The sequence below is a fragment of the Carcharodon carcharias genome, chromosome 9, assembly GCF_017639515.1.
Source record: "Carcharodon carcharias isolate sCarCar2 chromosome 9, sCarCar2.pri, whole genome shotgun sequence".
Taxonomy (NCBI): domain Eukaryota; kingdom Metazoa; phylum Chordata; class Chondrichthyes; order Lamniformes; family Lamnidae; genus Carcharodon; species Carcharodon carcharias.
The window spans coordinates 143533675-143557838 of record NC_054475.1 but is presented as its reverse complement, the minus strand read 5'-3'; the positions used below and the strand labels follow the sequence as shown (position 1 = coordinate 143557838).

General features: G+C 42.3%; 1 protein-coding gene across 3 annotated transcripts in view; it reads left to right on the top strand.

The window, feature by feature from the left end:
- Positions 1-5286: 5286 nt before the first annotated feature.
- Positions 5287-24164, top strand: part of LOC121281905 (zinc finger MYM-type protein 3-like) — a 157306-nt gene continuing 138428 nt past the window's right edge. For all 3 annotated transcript variants that reach the window (XR_005943971.1, XM_041195070.1, XM_041195067.1), the window contains exon 1: positions 5287-5380. Coding sequence is in view for 2 of the 3 variants with exons in the window: in XM_041195070.1 (XP_041051004.1) it covers positions 5296-5380 (85 nt within the window). In the remaining variant the exon portion in view is untranslated. The remainder of the gene's footprint in view (positions 5381-24164) is intronic.

The window sequence follows — 24164 nt, the reverse complement described above, 5'->3', positions numbered from 1 at the left end:
TTTGAGATGTACAGCCTACATACCTAGCATCACACTGTCACTGAAATTCATACACCACATTACTCATTTGTGTGATAGGCAGGACATCTTTTTGGGTTGACGGCAGCACCTTGTTAGTGGTGAATACCACTCATGTTCCTGTTGCATAGTAGCAGCATGAAACAGCCAACTTCACCTATTGCTTAATTTTTTGAGATACCTTGCCCATTACAGGGGAATCTGAGGTACACTGAGCACTTTACGGAACTGAGAGTGATGGCCTTAAGCCCATTCATGAATTTGCGTGCTGTACGGCATGAAATGATTTGATCGGGGTAGCTATTACCCTACAGGGTGCATTTGATGCACCCTATTTCAGCATCAAGCTTGCATGATAAGCAAATGGCTCAACCCCTATTTACAAGGTTGCCAATAAGACCAATCTTATAGGCTGAATTTTTCAGGCAGCGGGCAGACTCAGCGGGAGCAGTCACCGAACCGATCCCCACCCACAATTGGCTCCGCTTCACCATTTTACGTGGGTGGGCCAATTAAGGCCCACCCAGCGTAAGACACAAGCTGCAGCGCTACCTGTGCGGGCGGGGGGAGGAGAGAGAGTCGGGGCCAGCGCTCTTTCGCGCATGTGTGCAAAATTGCACTTCAATCTCCCTGAGGCACGGAGCTGCCTCAGGCAGACTGAATCGCCATTGTAAATAATGAATAAATGGTTAAAAAATTTATTTAAATGTGTCCCCTCCATGTGACTGTATCACATGAGATGGGACATGTTTATTTAGGAAATTTTTAAAATTTAATTAATAAAAGCTTTAGGAAACCTCATCCCGCTCATGAATGAGGTTTCCTAAAAAATGCGAAGGCCACTTGGCCTTTTTGCCTGCCCGCCAGCCTTAAGGTTGGACAGGCAGTGTTAACAATTACCTTAATCACTTCCTTAATGGCCTTAATAGGCCGTTTACATATCGGTGGGAGCACAGCCGACTCCGGTGCACATCCGCCAAACAAAACATCGCAATGACATCGGGCATCACACGTCATTTTACGCATTGGCATATTGGGCTCACTCCTGCACACCAACTCAAAAATCCTGCTCAATGAGTGTGAAACTGTAAGAACCCCAATGCGTAAATTGACCAGTGAAGGTAGGCTTGTGGTGGGTAGACTGTTGTAAGGAACTCCCTGGCAGATTTCTCAACTAGTATGTGAAGGAAGGGGAGTTTCTCTGTTGATGTGTTTATCCAATTCTCTTTTATAGGCCACGAATATTTCTGCCACACTCTCAGGCAGTGCATTCCAGAACCTAACCACGCACTGTGTAACAGGAAGTTTTCCCTCATGTCGCCACATCAAGGAAGGTGACTGTCAATCACTATCACTGGTGCATTCTCCATGGCAATGCCTCTACCAGTCAAAGTCCACTTGCCAACCAATCAGCAGTCTTTTCTCATACAGTATAAATTGTTGTTTTCCTCTTACATTGGTATTCTTGTGAAGTGTCTTGATGAGTGCAAGATGAAAAGCTTTGACACTCCTCTTTTTTCAGCTATACTCCAGTTTGTACTACTGAGCAACTATTTCCTAGTTTTGGGTTTATTTGAAACAGCGACTGTTCATGATTCTGCCATTCACACTCCCTCTAGACTCATCTTTTGTTTCTTTAATTGTCCTACTAATGCTCCCTTTTTCCTTGCACCATTAATACTTTTGTGTGAGAAAGTGTTAAAAAGGCTTACAGAATCCTCAACTTTATAAATGAAGACATAGGGCAGGATTTTCTTGTCGGTGAGCAGGGGGGGGCTGCTCGCCGACGCATAAAATGATGCACGGTGATGTCAGGTGGAACTCCCGACATCACACCGCTCAATTTAAATTTTCAGGTAGGTGGCGGCGCAGCAAAATCAGCTGTGTGCCCTCCAACCTGTCAATGGCCAACTGAGGCCACGACAGAGTCATTTAACTAATTAATGGACCTGCCAGTCCAACCTTAAGATTAGCGGGTGGGCCAGGAGCCCCGGCAGGAATGATAAAAAGCATGAAACCTCATCCACGGGCGGGATGAGGTTTCATGAAGGTTTTTAAAAATTTTATTAAAGTTTTTTGTAAAAATTATGGACATGTCCCAACTCATGTGACAGTGTCACATGAGGGGACATATCAGGAATTTTTTTTTCTCTATTTTTAATTTTTTTCACAGAACAGCCGATCTCCCTGAGGCTGCACTTAGCCTCAGGGAGATGAGTGCGCTCTTTCATGCGCATGCATGAAAGAGCGCACTCTCGATTTAGGGAAACCGCCCCCCCCCCCAGCCCGCACAGGGAGCACCCAGCGCCTTAACTGGCCCGCCCACGTAAAATGGCGCCACACCCCCGATTGGGGATGCCGATCAGAGGCGCGCCTGCCATTCAACTTCACCCCCGACGAGGGGAAAATCCTGCCCCTAAGATGCAAAATTAAGGAGGTTATGGTCAATCTTTCTAAAACACTACTTCGGCCTCAACTGGATTATTGTGCCCAGTTCTGGGCACAATCTTTTAGGAAAGATGTGAAGGTATAAGGGAGGGTCCAAAAAAGATTCACCAAGAATAGTTCCAGAGATGAGGGACTTCAGCCACTTGGATAGATTGTAGACGCTGGGGTTGTTCTCATAAGAGAAGAGAATGTTGAGGGGTGATTTGGAGGTTTAAAAATCACAAGGGGCTTGGAAAAAGAGAGAGAAACTGTCCTGATTGGCAAAAAGGCCGAGAACTGATTCAAGGTGATTGAGAAAAGAACCAATGGCAGCATGAGGAAAATCATTTTGTTACACAGTGAGTGGTTAGGATCTGGACTGCACTGCCCAAGAGTGTGGCAGATTCAATCAAAGCTTTTAAAAGAGAATTGGATAAGCGCATCAACAGAAAAAGTTTACAGGGCCATGGGGAAAGAGTGGAGAGTGGAACTAGGTGAGTTGCCCTTGCAGAGACTTGATGGGCTGAATGGCCTCCTTCCATACTGTAACCATTCTATGATTTAATCTCTCCTACATTCTACACTATCACAGACCTTCCATTTTAGTCTTTTCCCCACCCACTCACTCCTTCACTGACTTGCATGTTCAAACACTGAGTCTGACTTTTCCAGGTTCTGCTGAAAGGTCATTAACCTGAAACATTAACTCTGTTTCTCTCTCCCAAATGCAGCCAGACCAGCTGGGTACTTTGGGTGTTTTCTGTTTTTATTTCAGATTTCCAGCAGCTACAATATTTTACTCTTGCTTTTAAGATTGATCAGCTGTAGCTCATTTGGTAGCCACTTTTGCCACTGACATACCATTACTATCAAAATCCTGTGGTTCAAGACCCATTCCAGGCTTTGAACACAAAAGTCAAGACTGATAATCCAGTGCTGCACTGTCAGAACTGTTGTCTTTTGGATGTGAGGTCACATCTGTCTCAGGGGTGGATGTACAAGGTCCTATGGCATGATTTCAAAGAGTGGAGAGCTACATTCCCAGTATTTACCCATTGACCAACAAAAACAGATTCTCGAGTTTTTATTACATTAATGTTTGTGGGAGCTTGCTGTGATCAAATTGTATCACATTACAACAGTGACTACACTTCAAATGTACTTCATTGGCTGGAAAGCACTTAAGACATTCTGTGGTTGCGAAAGGTGCTGTATAAATGTAAGTCTATTTTTTTCGATATCAAGTAGCCTTTGTTCACACAAAAAGCAATTAATATGTGGTATAAACTTGCAGATAGAGTCACGAAGGCAAATTACGGAATTGTTTAAGAAGGAATTGGACACTACAAGAATCTTTCTGAATGGATGAATCAAAAGGGTCGAATGGCCTTCATCATCCACAATTATCTTATGATCACGTGAAGGTTCCTAACCCCAGTTGATTTAAAGTGGTGATAAAATGCTGGATATTTCCCAGTTAACATGGTGGAGAGGAAGAGTCATCATGCACGCCTGTTTCAGAGCTGGATTACTGGAGCATTTACATCAATTTCCCCCTAATTGGCCACAAATAGTGTGCTGGGGAAGGAAAAAAAAACACATTAAAAAAATGGGATTGTCTTTAAAAAAAGAAAGCATTCAGACACCAGTACTGTTAGTCTGGATTAGGGCTGAACATAAACATTTTTGGCATGTAACACGGTGGGAGACTGTAACACAATGTGTCCCTATGTTTAATTTAAAAACATAAAACATGGTACTAATAATACTTATATTTTCCTTGATAGTAATGGTATGTTTTCTCTCTCCCTCCCTCCTTTTTTAAATGGTGGGGTTACATTTGCCACCCTCCAATCTGTCAGGACTGTTTCAGAATCTACAAAGTTTTGCAAGATGATAACCAAGGCATCCACTATTTCCATGACCACTTCCTTTAATACCCTCGGATGTAGATTATCAGGCCCTGGGGATTTATCGGCTTTCAGTCCCATTAATTTCTCCTGCTCTATTTTTTTTTACTAATATTAATTTCCTTCAATTCCACCTGCTCACTAGACCCATCGTTCCCTAATATTTCTGGGACGGAACTAAAGTACTTGTTTAATTGCTCTGCTAATTTCCTTTTGAAAAAGCAAAATGCTGCGGATCCTGGAAATCTGAAATAAAAACAGAAAATATTGGAAAAACTTAGCAGGTCTGGCAGTATCTGTGGAGAGAGAAACGGAGTTAATGTTTTGTATGCATATTGATATTTTTTGTATTTCTGTGATGCTGTAAGGCCTCCCTTTGTTTCTTTTTAATATGTATTATCTTTATACTTGTGTCAAAATGTAACCAGCTGTGAGGTGGACCAACGTCCTGAGCTCAGAACCGGGCGGGAGGAACATGGAATGCGGGGTCATCAGATGAAGGGAGAAGATTTTTAACCAAAGACATCAACTCTTAGGCTTATATGGAACTTTTTAAAACATAAATACTCGACAAGGATACACAGACATAGACATGTCAGGACATGCCACTGGGATGGTAGCTAAACACCAGACACGCTGATTGCAGAAACTGACCTAGTCAGTGGTCTCTCAGGCATGTGTGAATGGCTTTCCTCCTGCCTTAACAAGATACAGAAATCGCACCCTTTGCTGGCAGCTTCCTGGAGACACCCCCTGCTGAGAGCAGGAAATGGCCACATACAGTTTTCTTTGTTTGGCCAGGGTGTAATTGATAATCCAATCAGATGACTCAATATAAAACATTACCTTATATGCTGAGAGACCAGGATCAGAAAGGGGTATAAAGCCACAGCTCTCAAGGACATTGGGGCTGCAGCCAGGGAGTGTGATTTGGTCAGTCATGGAAAGTTGTGCAGAGGAATTTGTCCAGCGTACTGACCACCCGGGAATGGGCTCCTGCACGCAGGTCTTACTAAGCAACTGGTGTAAGTATATACTATTGCTTAGTGGTTAATAAAGATTTTCCACATAAATGGAAATTGTATCCACAGTTTGTTTTGTGTTGTTGATACCAAGTACCAGGCTGAGGACCTTAGAGGTGGTGAAACCCCCTGGTTAAGATTCTTACAGACTTGAGTCCATATGACTCTTCTTCAGGGCTAAATAGATGTGATGGATTTTATACTGTTTAAGAGGGGGTGGAGCAGGTGGAGCAAAATAGAAGGTCAGGAATAGGCAGGAACTAAGGAGAAATTTAACAAAGATGTCATGGACAAAGGGAGTGTTAATGGTAGCTTTAAAGACTGAAGAAGGTGCTGATAGCAGAATGTGTTCATAGCAGGACAAGGGTCAACGCTTTGTAAAAGTAAAGCATAAAAACCTGTGACAGATGACCCTTTGTGGCTTGTTTGGGGGAAAAGGATACTAAATGAATAAATTATTCAATCTCTTGGTCCTCCTTTGCTGAATTCTAAACTGTTCCCAATCCTCTGCTCGCTTATTTTTGATAGCAACTTTATATGACTCCTCTTTGGGTCTAATGCTATCCTTAATTTATTTTGTTAGCCATGGTTGAGCCACTTTTCCTGTTGTGTTTTTGCATCAGAAAGGAATGTATACCTGTTGCAATACAATGTAATGACACGGTAGACGATGTGTGCCAGGTAGATCAAATCGAGGAAGGAAGCTTTATCATGCAGTCACAACAATTTTGCAATTTGTATTTTATTTCGAGAGGCATGCCTTGAATTCAATAGTAATAAGTCCACCAAGACTCTAGAGATTTTTTACAAAACTAAATTAAACATTTATTAATAAAAGATAAGATTTCAAACAGATATATAAGTCTTCAACTTACTACCAATAGCTCCTAAAACCTCTAATTACCCTGCCTTCCAGTTACAATCCTGTTAGGCAACAGTAAAATAACAAATAGATTTTAAACACATCCTGGAAAATCACCACAAAACCCTGGACAGTAGAATTCAAAATGGCTTTTCCCAGCTTTGGTTTCTGTAGACAGCAGCTTAATGCACAACTACTGGAGGCTTTTCACACTCCTGGTAATCTTACAATGTCTTCCTCTCCGACACATAGCCTCTTCTCCTTTATACACGTTTCTCCCTTTTAATACAAATTCCATTGTTCCCATTTTTCTTTGGAACTTTACCTTTGTCATAATATAAATCTTTCTATGGTGCTAATACTATCAGTAACTTTTGGGAACAATAAACACACTGCTTGGCCTAGCTTCTCTGGCTAGATGTAACATCCTACCATCTTGTTGAAATTCAAACTACCCTGATTATCTAAAAATGCAAATTCTCCTCACTTCACCTTCTAAAACTTCAGCCATGTTTACATGTTCAAACCTGGCTTCCTTTTGATAAATCAAAAGCCTCCAGGGCAGCTGTCTCCAATTCAATTAAATCCCCTACACACAGATAAACTATCCAAAACCCCACTATTAACCTACTTTTACAACAAATAACAATAACATTATGACAATTATTATACCTTCATGACATATATGCATTCGTTCCTTAAATATTAGCCATTGCCTATCCACCATTGTGCCTTTTAATGAAGTTCCCCAATCTATCGTAGCCAACTCACCCCTCATACCTTCATAGTTTCCTTTGTTTGGATTTAGGACCTTAGTTTCAGATTGGACTACTTCATTCTCCATTCTCGTGAAGAATTCTATAATGTTATGGTCACTGTTCCCTGTTCCGCACAAACTTATTAATTAACCCCTTCTCGTTGCACAATACCAAATCTAGGATAGCCTGTTCCCTAATTGGTTCCATAATGTACTGGTCTAAAGAACCATCTTGTACACACTCCAGGGCTTCTTCTGCCACAGTATTATTGCTAACTTGGTTTACGCAATCTATATGTAGATTAAAGTCACCCATGATTACTGTAGCACCCTTGTTACATGCATCTCTAATTTCCTGTTTAATACTTACCACTACTTTACCACTACTGTTTGGAGGACTATATATAACTCCCAATAATGTTTCTGCCCCATGTTGCTTCTTAGCTCCACCCAGACTGCTTATACATTTAGATTTTCTGAGCCAATGTCCTTTCTTACTATTGCACTGATTTCATCCTAAACTAACAATGCCATCCAAGTCTTTTTCCGTTTTGCCTGTCCTTCCTAAATATTAAATACCTTTGGATATTCAGTTCCCAGCCTTGGTCACCCTGCTGCCATGCCTCTGTAATCACAATCATATGGTACCCGTTTAATCTATTTGCACTGTTAATTCATCTACCTTATTGTGGATGCTCCATGCATTCAGATAAAGTGCTTTTTGACTTTTTAAAAAACATTTTTACAGTTTTTTTTGTATCATGGCCCTACTTGCTGCTAGCCCTTGTTTCCTCTGCCTTCCACTTTTGCTTTCTACTTTTCTGTCTTTCATTTCTATCTTTGTTTCCCTCTCTTGTGTCTCCCCACCATGGCTCCCACCCCCCCTGCCAATCTACTTTAAACCAACGCCTACAGTATTAGCGAATAGCCCTGCGAGGATATTGGTCCTGGTCCTGCTGGGGTGCAACCTGTCCAGCTTAAACAAATCCCACCATCCCCAGAGTTGGTCGCAATGCCTCAGGAATCTAAATCCCTCCCTCCTACATCATCTCTCCAGCCACGGATTCATCCGGTCTATTCTCCTATTTCTGATCTTGCTAGCACATGGCACTGGGAGAAATCCTGAGGTTACTACCTTTGAGGTCCTGCTTTTTAATTTATTTCCTAGCTCCCTATATTCTGCTTTCAGGACATCATCCTTCATTTTACCTGTGTCATTGGTACCAATATGGACCATGACCTCTGGCTGTTCACCCTCCCCCTTCAGAATGTCTTGCAGCTGCACAGTGACATCCTTGACCCTGGCACCATACCATCCTGGTGTCACGTCTGCAGCCACAGAAACGTTATCTGTTCTCCTTATGATAGAATTCCCTCTCACTATTGCTCTCCCACTCTTTTTTTCTCCCCTCCCCCGAGCTGAGCCACTCATGGTGCCACGGACTTGGCTCTTGCTGCACTCCCTTGAGAAGCCATTTCCCCAAAATGGAAAGCCTGTCCGAGAGGGAGCTGTGCCCAGAGGACTCCTGCCTTTACTCTGTCTGGCAGTCACCCATTCCCTTTCTGCCTTTGCACTCTTTACCTACAGCATACATGCTTTCCATGAAGATCTCAGCCTTGTGGATGCTCCACAATGAGTCCAGCCACAGCTCTAGCTCCAACTCCAAAACGTAAATTTCGAGTAGCTGCAGCTGGAGACTCCTGCACACGTGGTCACCCTGGACTTCCTCAAGTTTAAGGAATTTAAAATGTATAACAGGGAACTTACTACTTATACTTTAAACACTACTTAATCTAAACTAAAGACCAATATTTACTTTAAAGACTGGACAGTGTAAGTACTCAACAGGTCCTACTTACCAAGGCCGCCACTTGTCTCATGCTGGCTCCTGGTCCTGCTCTGGGTTCAGGCCTGGTTCCCCTCGCTCTTTAAGGCCACTGCTCCTCTCGTATTATCAAATGCCAAAAGCGAAAACAACTGAGCACTTCTTTTGCTTCCTCCACTAACTCCCTTAATCACCCATCTCCCAGCATTCTATACTAAGTCATACTAAGTTTGCTGGCTTTATATGCTCATAAGACAAAAGCTAGCTGATCGAGTCACAGAAGAACCAGTTTCAGCTGCTTCTTTAAGTAACTAAGCCCAGCTGTCCATCCAGTGGAGACCTTTTTAAAACACAGCTTAAGGCTGGGAACTTAAGTATTTAAACTATAGGTTTCAATTAAGTGCTAACTACAGACAAAATGAGATTTTTACAAAAAGATTTCAAAAATTAGACTCCTTACTCACCATCTTCCAGCATCCAGTCCTATGAGGCTGCCCTTGCAGTTATCCAACAGACGGTGACTGAGTGGATCCTAGCAAGGGTTACATCAGTCCTATGAGCCTTCTTGAACTCTAGAGCAGCCAACCATGTCCAGCACTGCCTGCATATTGTACCCAGAAGAAGCCTTAGGATAAGAGAAAAGAAAAGCACTTTAAACACCTGAGGAAGCACGGTGTGAAGACAGAGTAGGATCATTATTGATCGCTCTGAAACTGGTTGTAATAAAAGAGAATATGCTCTTTCTCTTACACATGTATTCATGGAAACATAGTCTGACAACAGTGGAGGCACTTATCTTGTAAAGACTTGTAGATTCAGTCAGGGGAAAAAAGGCCCAATGGTCTGAGGGTGTTCTACAATATATTCTGCATTTAAAAGAATTGTGATTTCTCTGAAAGAGAAAGAAATCGATGAATTGCAAAAGGAGACAATTAAACAGTTGAGAATACCTTATTGATAAACTGACTTTGGATGCTCCCTGCAGCCGCTGAGAACATCGCTTGCTGATGGACCACCTGGTCCACTGTATGTTCCTCTGCCTCCAAAGCAGCTGTGTTCATCCTGGAATCTCCAGGCCTTTTTGAATGGTAAAGTTAGTGTTTTGTGTAGAACCCTTGATTAAAATAGATTTTGTTATGTAAGTTATATGTCTTGAAACATAAAAACAGCAATGATTGGGATATGCCGATTTAACTGAGTAAATATATTCATTTTTTCCATTATGGTATGTATAATTTATTATGCTTTTTTCACTTTTGGGACCAAAATCCACTGTAACTCAGGAATGCAGTGAAAGGGGTACAAATTGAATGGGGACCAAGATACTTCATGCACTTGTCTTAGATGGGAAACCCTGCTTAGCCTTATTGAGGACAGACTGTTAGCATAACCTAAACAAGACAAGTGGAATAGGAGGGGGTTAGTGCCAAAGCTTCCAACATTGGGAGTTCCTATGCTCCCGCCTCTCAGAAGGGTAGCAGCTTAAGGCTAGGAATCATTGTCAATTGTTATGTCTGGTGATGCCAGGTGTACTAGATTGATGAATGGTAGAAGTGGGTCCAACCAGGAAGTCCATGCCTAGATTGTGGCCTGGATAGATGAAGATTCAAAAGGTAAGATTTGTTTTTGTTTAGGTATTGACCTTCTTAGGTAGGGAGCTGAGGAAGGAAATAAAGCCTCTATGTCAGTGTAGAAATGTGGGTAGAAAACTCCAAAAATTAACAACACTCTGAGAGAAGAAATTGCTCCTCATCTCTGTCTTAAATGGGAGACCCTTATTCTGTTCCCTAGATCTAGATTCTCCATGAGAAGAAACATCCTCTCAGTACATAGCCTGTCATGCCATCTCAGAATCTTAGATGTTTCAATAAGATCACCTCTCTGATCTAAACTCCAATGAGTATAGGCCCAACCTATTCAACCTTGTCTCATAAGACAATCCCTTCCTCCCAGGAATCAATCTAGTAAACCTTCTCTGAACTTCCTCCAAGGCAAGCATACCCCTCCTTAATTAAGGAAATCAAAACCGATTGCAGTAGTAGTCTAGGTGTGGTCTCACTAATGTCCTGTACAATTGTAGCAAGACTTCCCTACTTATATACTCCATCCCCCTTTAATTAAAGGCCAACATTTGCTGCCTTAAGTACCTTCTGTAACTGTATGCTGACATTTTGGTATTCATGTAGAAGAACACCTGGATCCTTCAGATTCTGCAGTTTCTCTCCATTTAAATAATATTCTGCTTTTCCATTCTTTCCACCAAAGTGGACAGCCCTCACATTTTCCCACATTATACCCCACTGCCAAATTTTTGTCCGCTCCCACTGACTTAATCTATCTATATCCCTTTTCAGATTTTTTCTGTATTCCTCGCACATGCTTACCTACCTAGTGTTGTATTGTCAGCCAATGTGGCTACAATCCACCTGGTCCCTTCATCCAAGCCATTAATATAGGTTGTAAATAGTTGAGGCCCCATCACTATGGCATCCCACTAGTTACAGTTTGCCAACCTAAATATAATCAATTTATCCTGACTCTCTGTTTCTGTTAATTAGCCAATCCTCTAGCCATGCTGATATATTACTCCCAACACCATGAGTTCTTATCTTGTGTGAGTAACTCTTTATGTGGCACCTTATCGAATGCATTTTGGAAATCCAAATACACTGCATCTACTACTTCCCTTTTTTTTGCCCTGCTTGTTACATCTCAAAGAACTCTAATAAGTTTGTCAAACACAATTTCCCTTTCACAAAACTATGTTGACTCTGCTTGATTACTTTATGACTTTCTAAACATTCTCCAACTATTTCCTTAATAATGAATTCCAGCATTTTCCAAATGAAAGATGTCAGACTAACTGGCTTACAGTTTCCTGCCTTCTGTCTCTCTCCTTTCTTGAAGAGAGGAGATTAAAAACCTTTGAATGAGTTTCATGAATGAGAGTAATTTTCTTTATCAAGTGTGTATAGGTAAGAAGTTTGTTTTTTCTTCTCCTCATGGCTCCTGCAGTCTGCCCAAAGTAGATGCTGAGTCGGTGGGGACATGGGGGTGGGTGGGGGTGCCAGGGTCATTTCCTTGGATACGGGACTGCCAAGTCAGGGGATTTCTCAGCATGAGATTTCCCAGATTTATGGTGAAAATCCAACCCCTAATGTCTTACATAATATACTCTTGATAAAATTTTCTTTGTACTAGTGCAAAGTTTTGTTGCATTTAGCTTTTGCAATTATAATGTTCAGATACATATAGGTTGTTGCTTCTGTTTTACCAGTTTTCATGTTTTGTGCTTCCTGTTAGATCTTGCAACTTCTGGTTCTATTTCAAGTGTTCTTAATCAGGAAGATGGCATTAATCTTGATTGTGTTGTGCTGCCATTGTTCCTGTTGTTTTTGCATGGGGGAAGGGGGACTAATTTCAACAATCTAAAAACGTGTTTGCGTTACTTTCTGATGGTGTTTACCAGCACTTGCAAGTCTTGTTGCTAAGGTTTGCTCTGTTGGTGGCCATTGAGATTATGCATTCCACAGCAGGATTTTGAACTTATCAAAATTTACAGGTTATTGAATGGCTCATTAGCTGCTTTTGAACTGTGATACAGTCTGCAGGTATGCCATGATTGACTGACAATTATTTGATGCTAACAAAATTAGATATCTCAGTCCTTTGATGTCTCAAGATTTTGTTCAGTTTTGTGACATAAGAATAGGCATGGGAGCAGGAGTTGGTCATTCAGTCCTTTCAGCCTACTCATTCATTCAATAAGATCATGGCTATCTTTTTCCTCAGCTCTATCTTCTTGCAGCATCCCAGCTTGATTCCCTTAATATCCAATAATCTACTGAATATACCCAACAAGTAAATATTCACAGTTCCCTGGGTGAGAAAAATTCCAAAGATCAACAACCCTTTGAGTGAAGAAATGTTGTCTTATCTCAGTCCTAAACTGCCAATCCTTTCTGATACTCTGACCCCTTTGGACTCCCCAGACTCTTTCTGAGAGGTTCTTTTACTACATGGTTATTAATTAATCCAAGCTCACTGCGCAATACTGGATCTAAAATAACCTTTTCCCAAGTTGGTTCCTCAACATACAGATCCAGGAAACTATCTTGAATGTATTCCAAGAGCTAATTCACCACACTATTACTGCAAATGGCTGTAATTTAAATGGCCGACAAACAGTTTTTGTTTTTCTTTCTCTGCCATTGGAAGAAATGGTGGCCCCTGAGCATTGGGAGACTTTTGGAACACTAAAGTTTTCATAGCAGAGTCTTGCCATCACCTGATCTCCAGACATATCTGGTTGACCACAGAGGCCATTGGGTAATGGTTATTTTTCATTTGATTATTCTAGGGGTTTTGAGTACCCATTTGCCACTTTAGCTGAGGTCAATAGCTCAGCATTGGCAAAGGATTGAGCCCACAAGCCTTCTTTTAAACTTATTATAAAAAGTGATGTTCCCTTCACTTTAGAGAAATCACTTTACTCCTAAAATTACAATTCTGTTTCTATGGGCAGACTCTTCGGCTCGGCAAGCGGGGCCGGGGCCCACTCACCAAGGCATAAAATGATGCGTGGTGACATCGGGCGTGCGTCTAAACGTCACTGACGTCACTGCGCGTCATTCAGATTTTCAGTCCGGCAGGCGTGCAGCCGACTTGGGTGCGCGACTGCCAAGCTGTCAAAGACCTATTAAGGCCAGTTAACTATTAATTAAAACAATGAACTGAGCTGCCTATCCAACCTGAAGGTTGTTGGGCAGGTGACGAGCCCAGGCGGCCTTTGCATTTTTCATGGAACCTCATCCATGGGCAGGATGAGGTTTCATGAAGATTTTTAAATGTTTGAAAAATGCTTTAATAAAATTCATAGACATGTCCCAGCTCATGTGACAGTTTCACATGAGGGGACATGTCCTAAAAATTTATTTTTCCCTTTATTAAAATTTTTTAGACTTAAACTAATCTCTCTGAGGCAGCTCTGTGCCCGTGCCCGCTCCCACACAACCCCCCTGACAGGGAGAAAATTCTCCCCTATGAAATAGCTCATACAGATGACAGTGAACTGCTCAATAATATCTGCTTCAAAGTGTTTTGAACTATATTCTGCTGCAGTGTGGAGAAATCCAAATAGGATTAACAGAATGATGCAGCACTGGAGGGCATTTGTCTATCACACTGTTCGGGGGCATAATCATGTTTGTTTTTCATTCAACACATCATCAGGATCACTCTATGTAGATATCTAATGGAACTCTCATGCTGTTGCTTATGGCAAGTTGGGAACTTGAATTAGATTGAGGGGAGCTAAAGTGTGCGAACACACGCTGGGGTTGCAAAATGGTGGGGTCATGATGGGAGTAATTGACTGAGGCAAAGGTTTTGTCAACAAGAAGACAGCGAGTGAATATACTGTCGTTCAGATTTTTAATGTCCAAGGCTGTCCCCAACTTGAATTGCTTGCAGCAAATGAGAGTATATATTTGTTTGATAAGGATAGGAGGATTATATAGCATAATGAGGAGCAGGTAATGTTAGAGTCAAAAGGAACATCTGGAAATAGAGATAAAGTTGCATATTAAAAGGCTTTATATAATTGTAGAGATTTGACAGTGAAAAATGGCAATCAGAATGACTGTAAAATATATTAAGTTGCACAGAAATATGGTATATTTGGTAAGAATATCCGTATGTATAAATAATGCACATTTATTTCAAATTAAAACAACAGAAGTAAATAATATAATTTGAAAGTAATATTTGGAATATAAATCATACAGTATGAGTATTTTGAGAATGTTAGATATATGACAGTTTGATAATAGTGAAAGTATGAAATTCGAGATGCAGTTGTGGATTCGGAAGTAATATGCCAGATTTGGAGAGATATGAAGCATTACAGAGAAAGAGGAGGAAACAGTTGGGTTGTGCAGAGCTGTCTGACAGCAATTGCTGAAGAGGCTGGCCTCCCCTCCTTCATGCTGGCACCTAGAATGGAGAAAAGAGAGAACGAATGACCATCTAGGCTGGCTCAAAGTGTGCATGTATCAATAACTTTGATTTTCCGAGGTTCTCAGAATATGCTTGCTTCCTCATTAGACTCTTTGGAGAGGCTGACCTCACCGTCAGCACAGGCACAGTCTTGATCCTTGCCTGTCAGCTTGGCAGCCTGCTATTCAAATGGAGTGAGGAGTCTGAGCTCAGGTATCCCACCTCCTGTTTTCTCTCTCTCCCTCCTGTTGTGGGCAGTCCATCTATAAAGACATATAGATGGATTGTGAGCTGGTGTGATGAAAAAGCAGGTCGTAGGCTGCTAATTCTGTGGCTAATAACTGACCTCCTGACTCCCCAAAGCCAGACCAACATCTACATTTAGGGATAGGCAATACACTGGCCTTGCCAGTGACAGCATAGAAAATGAGTGGTGATATGAATTTGGAGTGAGTAGAAGGCTCACTCGCCCTAGTGGTGCAGATGAAATCATTCATCCAATTCCTACCTGCACTGCAGGGCTATCTTCTTTTGGACCCCATGAGTGCTGACCACCCTGGCGACCTCCTTCCAGGCTGCAATGGTCAGACAAGTGGGCCTCCTGCTGCCATCCCTTGGAAAGATGACATCTCCCATTTCCTCAATGCCCTGGAGTAGATTCTCCAGAGAGACATCTCTGAAGTGTGAGAACAAAGCTTGCTGTCTTCTCATAGACATTTTCTGTCTCCTAAAGTCCTGGCGCGATGAATGAACAGCTGTTCAGCTGCCTTTTAAATATGGCACCTGCACATGACTGTTGGGCTTAACTCATCTGGCTCTCGCCGCCATGAGACTCAACGTAAAATGTGCAGCTGCATAATTAATGAGGAGAGCAGCCGAAAATTCAACGTGCTTTCCTGCCCTGCTCCACAGCAGAAGTCACTATGACTTCTTGCTCCCGCACAGAACTTAGACCCAGAGTGGAAGATTCCACCCCATGAGTGGAGTTGAGATAGAAACCAACCATGATTTAATTGCATAGTGAAACAGGCTCAAGGGGCTGAATGGTCTACTGCTGATTATATGAGCTCAAGTAAAGAAAATCCTTGGTGGAAGCAACATTAAAAGAGAGGGAAACACTGGAAATAGAACCTAAAAGACACATTAGAACTGTAGTTGAATACAAATACTGTAACTGGAATTAGGACTTTTTTTATTCATTCATGGGATGTGGGCTTCGCTGGCTGGGCCAGCATTTATTGCCCATCCCTAGTTGTCCTTAAGAGGGTGGTGGTGAGCTGCCTTCTTGAACAGCTGCAGTCCATGTAGTGTAGGTACAGCCACAGCGCTGTTAGGAAGGGAGTTCCAGGATTTTGACCCAGTGACAGAGAAGGAACGGCAAAGTATTTCCACGCCAGGAGGCTGAGTGACTTGGAGGGGAACTTCCAGGTGGTGGTGTTCCCATCTGTCTGCTGCCCTTGTCCTTCTAAGACAAGTAGGACTCAAAAAAGCACAACTACTTGGATTGACACTAAAAATATGAACACTGAAGTGGGAGTGAAAACAAACAAACAACAGAGTACACTTAAAAAATGAAAGAGTAGAGGTAGGAGTTAAAAGGAAACAGCAGATCTAGACATAAAAACAAAAAAAATGTGGAAGTAATACTGAAAAAAATCATCAACACAAGTTATAAGGTAAAAAAAGATCAGGTTTAAAAACAGAAACACTTAAATGTGAGAAGCTGCACAATAAAACAGAAACATGAGCAGTGGGGCTTAAAAAAGGGAAACACCAAGATCAAAATACATAAGGAGAACTGTAGGAGAGAGAGTCAGATAAAAATGCAAACACAAGAAGCAGGTCTCAAAATAAAACATAACCACAGGACATGGCTACAAACCATCTAAATCCTTGAAGCATGATTATAAAAATTACAGGAACAATGGAAACATGAATTTAAAAATCTAAAATAATTAGAAGAAGACTGCAGTAAAATAAAATGCAGGAGTGGGCCTCAAATAATAGACATTCAAACTGAAAGTAAAAGAAAGGTAATGTGGCGTGACATGGCATTGGTGGTAAATCCAGACAGCACGAGGGAGGATTTCAGGTTATTGGTTGGGAGAGGGATATGACCAATCAATGCTTGAGGGAAGTTCCGGGTCATGGCAGGGTGGACATAGTCAAGGCTCAGGCTTTTTATTTCACTGCCTGTTTTGAATCACAGCACTATACTATCATCCTAACTTATGGATTGCAGTTATGCTGTGACCACTCCTACTTCTAGCTCATGATTCCTTTGTTATGCTCCTACCCCTACAGCCTCTCTCTTCGGCTTTTTCTTCATTCTAAATCGCTCCTAGGTCATAATGTTGCCAGAATCCATTTTCATCTCGGGGAGGCGTCACTCCAATTAAATTCATTTTCTCCTTTTGTAGAGCTTTTTCAACGTTAAAATTCTGCATTGTAGCTTAACCACCTCTTCTCGCCTCAGATCATCCAATCTGATAGATTTATGTCTCCTGCCAGAGCCCTAAATTTGCATGATGTCTCTCACTGCTTTATATTCCCTATTTCTCCCTCTCTTAACAACCCTTTATCTGCTGGTCACTGGTTGCCTATCTGTTCCCCTTTCTGCCTGACCCTCATATACCATCATGTGTATTTCCCCCCTGGAAGTGTTCCCCAATCATCTATGTAACAGCTCCCATTCCCTTTCTATGGCTGCTCACCTCTCTCTCTATGATAGTGTTCCCATTCCCTGTTTGGTAACTTTCCCCACTATCTCCCATCCTCCTCCAGTGGCTACCTCCTCTATCTCGCTCTTAGTCCTTTTCTCTTATGACTATAGAATTTATATATTAAAAATGTTTTAAGTCCATTTCCTCTTTTACTTCCCTTAATTCGCTTACTATCCTGGGTCCAGCCATCCTCCCCAGTCTGCTGTTAGGGTTTAATTCAGGTCATTTTATTTCAAGTCTCCTCTTCCTCTTCTCCCATATGCTCAATGCTAATTATAGGCATCAGTCCAGGTTTTGGGCCTGAGAGTAAGGGAAAAACAGGAGGCCCTTTGTCTTTGTCACAAAAATATACCAGCAATCTAAATGCTGTTCCTGGCCAAGGTTTAAAATAAAGCCAATGCATTTGTCACAAATATGACACTTTCTCCAGTGGCTTCAAGGTCACTGACTGATCTTCTTCAGGCATAGTTTGGAATGAGGAGGCTTAATATCATGAACACAGGAACCTCATGCTATTCATTTGAATGATGAGTCAAACAGTGAGAAGCTGGTTTTGTAAATATAACTGCGGACTGGCATACCTTGGACAATATTTTTCAGATTTCTGTGCTTAACTGCACATCTGCTGTCACCTGGGGCAGTATTTTCCCCTCGTCGGGCGGGAGCGGTAAGCTGGCCTGGGAGCGGCCGCATAACTGTCGGTCGCCTGCAATCGGGCTCCGACCGGGATTTCATACTAGCTGGTCAGTTAACGGCTAGCCAGCATGAAACATGCACTGATAACCTCAGCACCGCCTAGGTGGGGGTGGGAGGAGTGCGGGCCTTGATTGAAGTGAGCGCATTCATAGGGGTGCATTTGCACTTCAGCCCCACGCTCCTGATCTATGAACACCCGGTGCGGAAGGAGGTCGGGAAGGAGGAGGACCTCCTCGTGAACCTGCTCCTGGGCCTGGCCAAGTTGGCTATTAACAGGTCCAGGCAGCGGGCGATCGACGGGGGAGTCCCGCCCGATTGTTTGTCCCTCTTCCGCGGCTACGTTCGCGGCCGGATGTCCCTAGAGAGGGAGCACGCGGTGTCTTCCGGCACTCTCGAGGCCTTCCGTGCTCGGTGGGCACCGCGGGGACTGGGGTGCTTTATCGACTCCTTTAATCACATTTTGGTTTAAAGTTTGTAAGTTTCCTTTAAACTTTGCTCTTGGTTTTACAGCTGACCTGAATCAGGGGCTGTGCCTGATTTATCCCAGTTTTGTTAATTTAGTTTAATTGTTTTGACTCAGAAAGAGTTACATGGGGGTGCACTCAGTGAAAACTCCCTGAAGGCACAGAACTGCCTCAGGGAGCTGAAGATGAGAAACAAAGATTTTAAAAATAAGGAAAACATGTCCCCACATGTGACCCTGTCACATGAACAGGGACATGTGAAATATGAATTTAAAAATTTTTTATTGTTTTTTTAATCCCGCCCGTGGATGAGGTTTTGTTAAAAATGCAAAGGCCCATTCGCCCACCTGCCAACCGAATAGTTGGATGGGCAGCGAAAATTTCAATTTAATTCATTGATTGATTGAGGGCCTTAATAGGCCTCCTAATTGTCGGTGGGTACCGCTGCCACCTCTCGCGTGCGCCTGCCAACCAAAAGATGGCCAGAGTGCGCGATGATGTCATTGCGCATTATTTCACTCCCATTCAGGTCAGGCGCGGTTCCACCTGCAGGACGAAAAATTCTACCCCCGAAGTTTGTTGTCCAATTTGCACATGAATAAAAGCAAGCACCATCAGTTTCATCATCATGGTGACGATAAAATCTGTCCATTGTTAGGTGACAAGGCAGTAAAAGGAGATAAAACCAGACGCAGCTGAAGCCATACAACAAGGGGAACAGCAAAAAGAAACACTTGCATTTATATATTGCTTCTCACATCCTCAGATGTCCCAAGTGCTTCACTGCAAATTAAATACTTTTGAAGTGTAGTCACTTTTTTTATTGCAGGAGTAGCAGGAGCCAACTGTGCACAGCAAGGCCCTACAAGAATAGCAGTGTGTAGCCTGACTAGATAAAGTTGCTTTAGTGTTGTTGTTTGAGGGATAAATGTTGGCCATGACTCTCAAGTCAGTGAGAGAGTGAGTGAGTGTTGGGTGCCTTAGAAGCAGGCTACCAGAAAAAGACTTCCGCTTTCCCTCCTCTTGTGTTAAATCTTCCTCAGAAACATCTCATTGGGATAACTCATCGGTTTTTTTGAATGTCTGCTAAGTTATGATAAATAAGAGTCATCAAGGACAGTTTCACCAAAAAATCTGTCTAAAGGAATTTCCAGGCCTATTGTGACCAGAATTCTGTTAGATCAACAGCAGTCTTTGAATTTTATCCTTTTAAAAGAAACTTTCCCATGCTCCAGTCTCTGCAGGGTACTGTGTTTGTTTTGTACTGTTTTGTGTTTGTGTGTGAGTGTAATGGGCCTTCAAATATCTGTTTTTTTTATAAAAAGGGGAAAATCGTTACACTTTTAAACTAGAAGTTGTATGTTAACCAGTTCATTAACTTGTTTTTAAAAAGTAATTTGTTTTATAATAAATCTATTGTTTTTCTGTTTACTGAAAGAAGCCTGGTTAGAGTCTTTTAGAATCTTGAGAATAGTACCAAACAGTATCAAAGGGTAACAAATGGCCAGTTTTGTGGGTCAAATTAAACATTTAAACTATTGTTATGACCTGTGGAGTAGTGGGGCTAGAATTAACTGTGCATTCCTCCCATTTTGGTCTGTAACAAGTCTCATTCCTTCAACTATTAATTGTTGGAGTTCTTTTAAAATTATTTTTGTTAAACATCTTCATTCTCTATTTTTCTCTCCCTTAATCCAATCTTTCTTCCCTTCTCTTTTTGATTTGATATTGAATTCAAAAGATCTAACTTACACTTCCTGGTTCAGACTGACTGCACCGTTCATTTCCCAATCCTTCATTCTGATTAAGGCAATATACAATTACTTTTCTTGTTCACATAGATCACCCTGAAGAGGCCACTCTCACAGACCTACCTCATGGTCCTGTGTAATATTTCTTCCCTTGCACACTCTCCCTCTCAGCAACTATCAATGCAAGAAGTTCTCATGGAAATAGAATGGACAATGGAAAGTCTAACTAACTGAGGACACTGTTTATCATTAGGCTACAGCAAATTAATCCCGATCACTACCTGCAGGGACAACCTGTATTGCAATTAATTGTTGATAACTGTACATGTTTTACCATTAAGAAAAGCCTCACAAAGATGTTGTCTTGTATTTTGAGATCTGACGTCGCAATCCAGTCAGTGTTGTTCATATACGAGTGAGTTTATCATAGGATTGCTCATGGGTAGTCAAGATCTTGTGTGGTATTTAAATCAGGCAAAATTAGAGGGTTGGCATTATTAAATGGGACTCAGAAAGATGGGGTGCGGATGGGGGAAATAGAAGGCAGATATACAAGTAGGGATGTTCCAGATATGGGGCATGAAGAGAAAATCATAAGGTTTTAGATAAAAATCTCCAAACAAGACCAATTTCCCATGATGTACCTTTCCCCATTGTATAGTTTACTTTACCCAGAGCACCAAATGAAGTAATTCTGTACAAAGACAGAATTACCTGGAAAAACTCAGCAGGTCTGGCAGCATTGGCGGAGAAGAAAAGAGTTGACGTTTTGAGTCCTCATGAGTAATTCTGTGTCTGATTACTGCCCACCTTTCAATGTGATTTGTTATTTACAGTATACTTTGTTCTGCATATTCAAATAATCCCAGCATGAGCTGAACTTGAAACAAGGAAACATAGCTGCAAAAATCTTTTCAACCGGTTTCATTTAAAATGACTGAAATGTATCAAAAGAAAAGAATGTGATGGGTAAGTTGTGATGGCTTCACCAACACAACTGTTTTAAACAGCAAAATAATAAACAGAACTAAACAGTCCAATCGCAAGTTCAAAGGTGCACCTGATGCTAAAAGCTTTATTTCTAGCAGATTTTAGGGCATACTGCAACAAAAGATGTTGATTTTTGATATTTTATCTGCATTTTTCAGCATTTTAGATGGACATATGTACATAAATGCACATATTCTGCTATACTGAATAGTATATTGAAGGCCAATAAATCCCCGGGGCCTGATAATCTACATCCCAGAATACTTAAGGAAGTGACCCTAGAAATAGTGGATGCATTGGTGGTCATCTTCCGAGATTCTGTAGACTCTGGAACAGTTCCTACAGATTGGAGGGTAGCTAATATAACCCTACTATTTAAAAAGGAAGGCAGAGACAAAACAGGGAGTTATAGACCAGTCAGCCTGACGTCGTTAGTGGGGAAAATTGTGGTGTCCATTATAAAAGGTTTAATATCTGAGCACGTAGAAAACAGTCGCAGAATCAGACAGAGTCAGCATGGATTTATGAAAGGGAAATCATGCTTGACAAATCTACTGGAATTTTTCGAGGATGTAACTAGTAGAGTTGATGAGGGGGAGCCAGTGGATGTGGTTTATTTGGACTTTCAGAAGGCTTTCGACAAAGTCCCACATAAGAGATTGGCGTGTAAAATTAAAGCGCATGGGATTGGGGGTAGTGTATTGAGATGGATAGAAAACTGGTTGGTAGACAGGAAACAGTAGGAATAAACGGGTCTTTTTCCAAATGGCAGGCAGTGACTAGTGGGGTACCACAGGGATCGGTGCTGACCCCAGCTATTCACAATATATATTAATGATTTAGCTGAGGGAATTAAATGTAATATCTCCAAATTTGCAGATGACACAAAGCTGGGTGGGAGGGTGAGCTGTGAGGAGGATGCAGAGGTGCTTCAGTGTGATTTGGACAAGCTGAGTGAGTGGGCAAATGCATGGCAGATGCAGTATAATGTGGATAAATGTGAGGTTATCCATTTTGGTAGCAAAAACAGGAAGACAAATTATTATCTGAATGGCTATAAATTGAAAGAGGGGAATGTGCAATGAAACCTGGGTGTCCTTGTACACCAGTTGCTGATATAGCTCTTGGGGCGAAAGGGATCAAAGAGTATGGAGAAAAAGCGGGAGCAGGCTATTGAGTTGGATGATCAGCCATGATCATAATGAATGGCGGAGCAAGCTCGAAGGGCCAAATGGCCTACTCCTGCTCCTAGTTTCTATATTTCTATGTTTCTAAATAACTTGTAATGGCAAATTATGTACGTTGTGATAATCTATTAGCATAAGAATGTATTTTTTGGATATTTTTCAAATTGTTTCTTGTTGTAACATTATGCTATTTCACTCTTAACAATATTAGCAAAATAAACTTTCACATATTTGTGTAATATTCCTTTGTGGACTATTTTAATGAAGGATTACCCACTTAAAGGGCTGAATTTTCCCAGAATTGCACTAAGTGCAGTAGCGGGTGGGTAAAATAGAGTCCGATCCGCTGATGAAAATGGTGGGTTTTCACACTGTATCTTCCCAAGCCCACCTCATTATATATTCACTCCTGTGAAACACACCATTTCCATGGAGGGCAGGCTCTCATCTGCCCACTTGCCATCACCCCACTGTTGCATCATGCCAGCCACCATCTTTAAAAGACAGCTGTGAGCAAAATGCTTATCATCACCAGCTCACCACCGCTGCCTGGGGACATGGCCTGCAAAGGCAAAAAGACTGCAGCCCCCCCAGCTTCAACAAGGGGTCCTTCAAGCGGCTGCTGGATGCCATGGAGGCCCGCTGGGTTGTGCTCTACACCCGCTCTGGCTGCAGGATGGGCAGCAATGTCACCAACCCAGCTTGGGAGGCAGTGGCAGTGGTGGTCAGCGCCAACACCCTTCAGTAGAGGACAGCCACCCAGTGCCTCAGAAGGATGAATGGTCTCCTCCGTTCCACCAGGGTAAGTCACTCTTTTCATCACTCCCAACTCACACACTCACAAACCCATCACACGTCCACAGGGCCCTCACTCACTGCCAGTGTAAGGGACATCACCATTCACTCTTTCACACACATCGTCATTGTCGTCCTCATCCTGTCCACGGGACCACTGACCACCCACACAGGCCAGGCACATTATCATCTGGCCTGGCAGGAGTCCTGATACACTCTCCCCATCTCTGTCCACGCAGGACAAACTGGCTCACAACAGAAGGGAAAGGTCACAGACAGGTGAAGGGATGCCAGGATTTAAAGTTCTCACAGAATTTGAAAACAGAGCCATGCAGCTTGCCGGCGATGACTGTGACCAGTCCTGTGCTGACAGTGAGGTTGGTGCTCCTCTACCAAGTGAGGATCCAGCAGTGCAACACCCATCAGATAACAATGCCATGAGCAATGTGTCCTCTTTCACAGGCCACTGCTATGCGCTAATAATCTCCCCTTGCTTTCGCAGACACACCTGGGAAGCAGCAGACTGAGTCCACAACCCAGTGCTTCCAATCAAGCTCCGACAAAACCTCTGAAGAGGAAGCTGAAGACCCTCCCTGAAGTCCCATCACATTGCTCACCCACACCCTCCACCAGCACAGAGACACACACCTTGGTGGGACCTAGCTTTAGAGTGGCCTCGGGACCACAACCTGGTGAGCACATCGCACTTTCTGATCCACAGCAAGTGGAGGCTGGGACT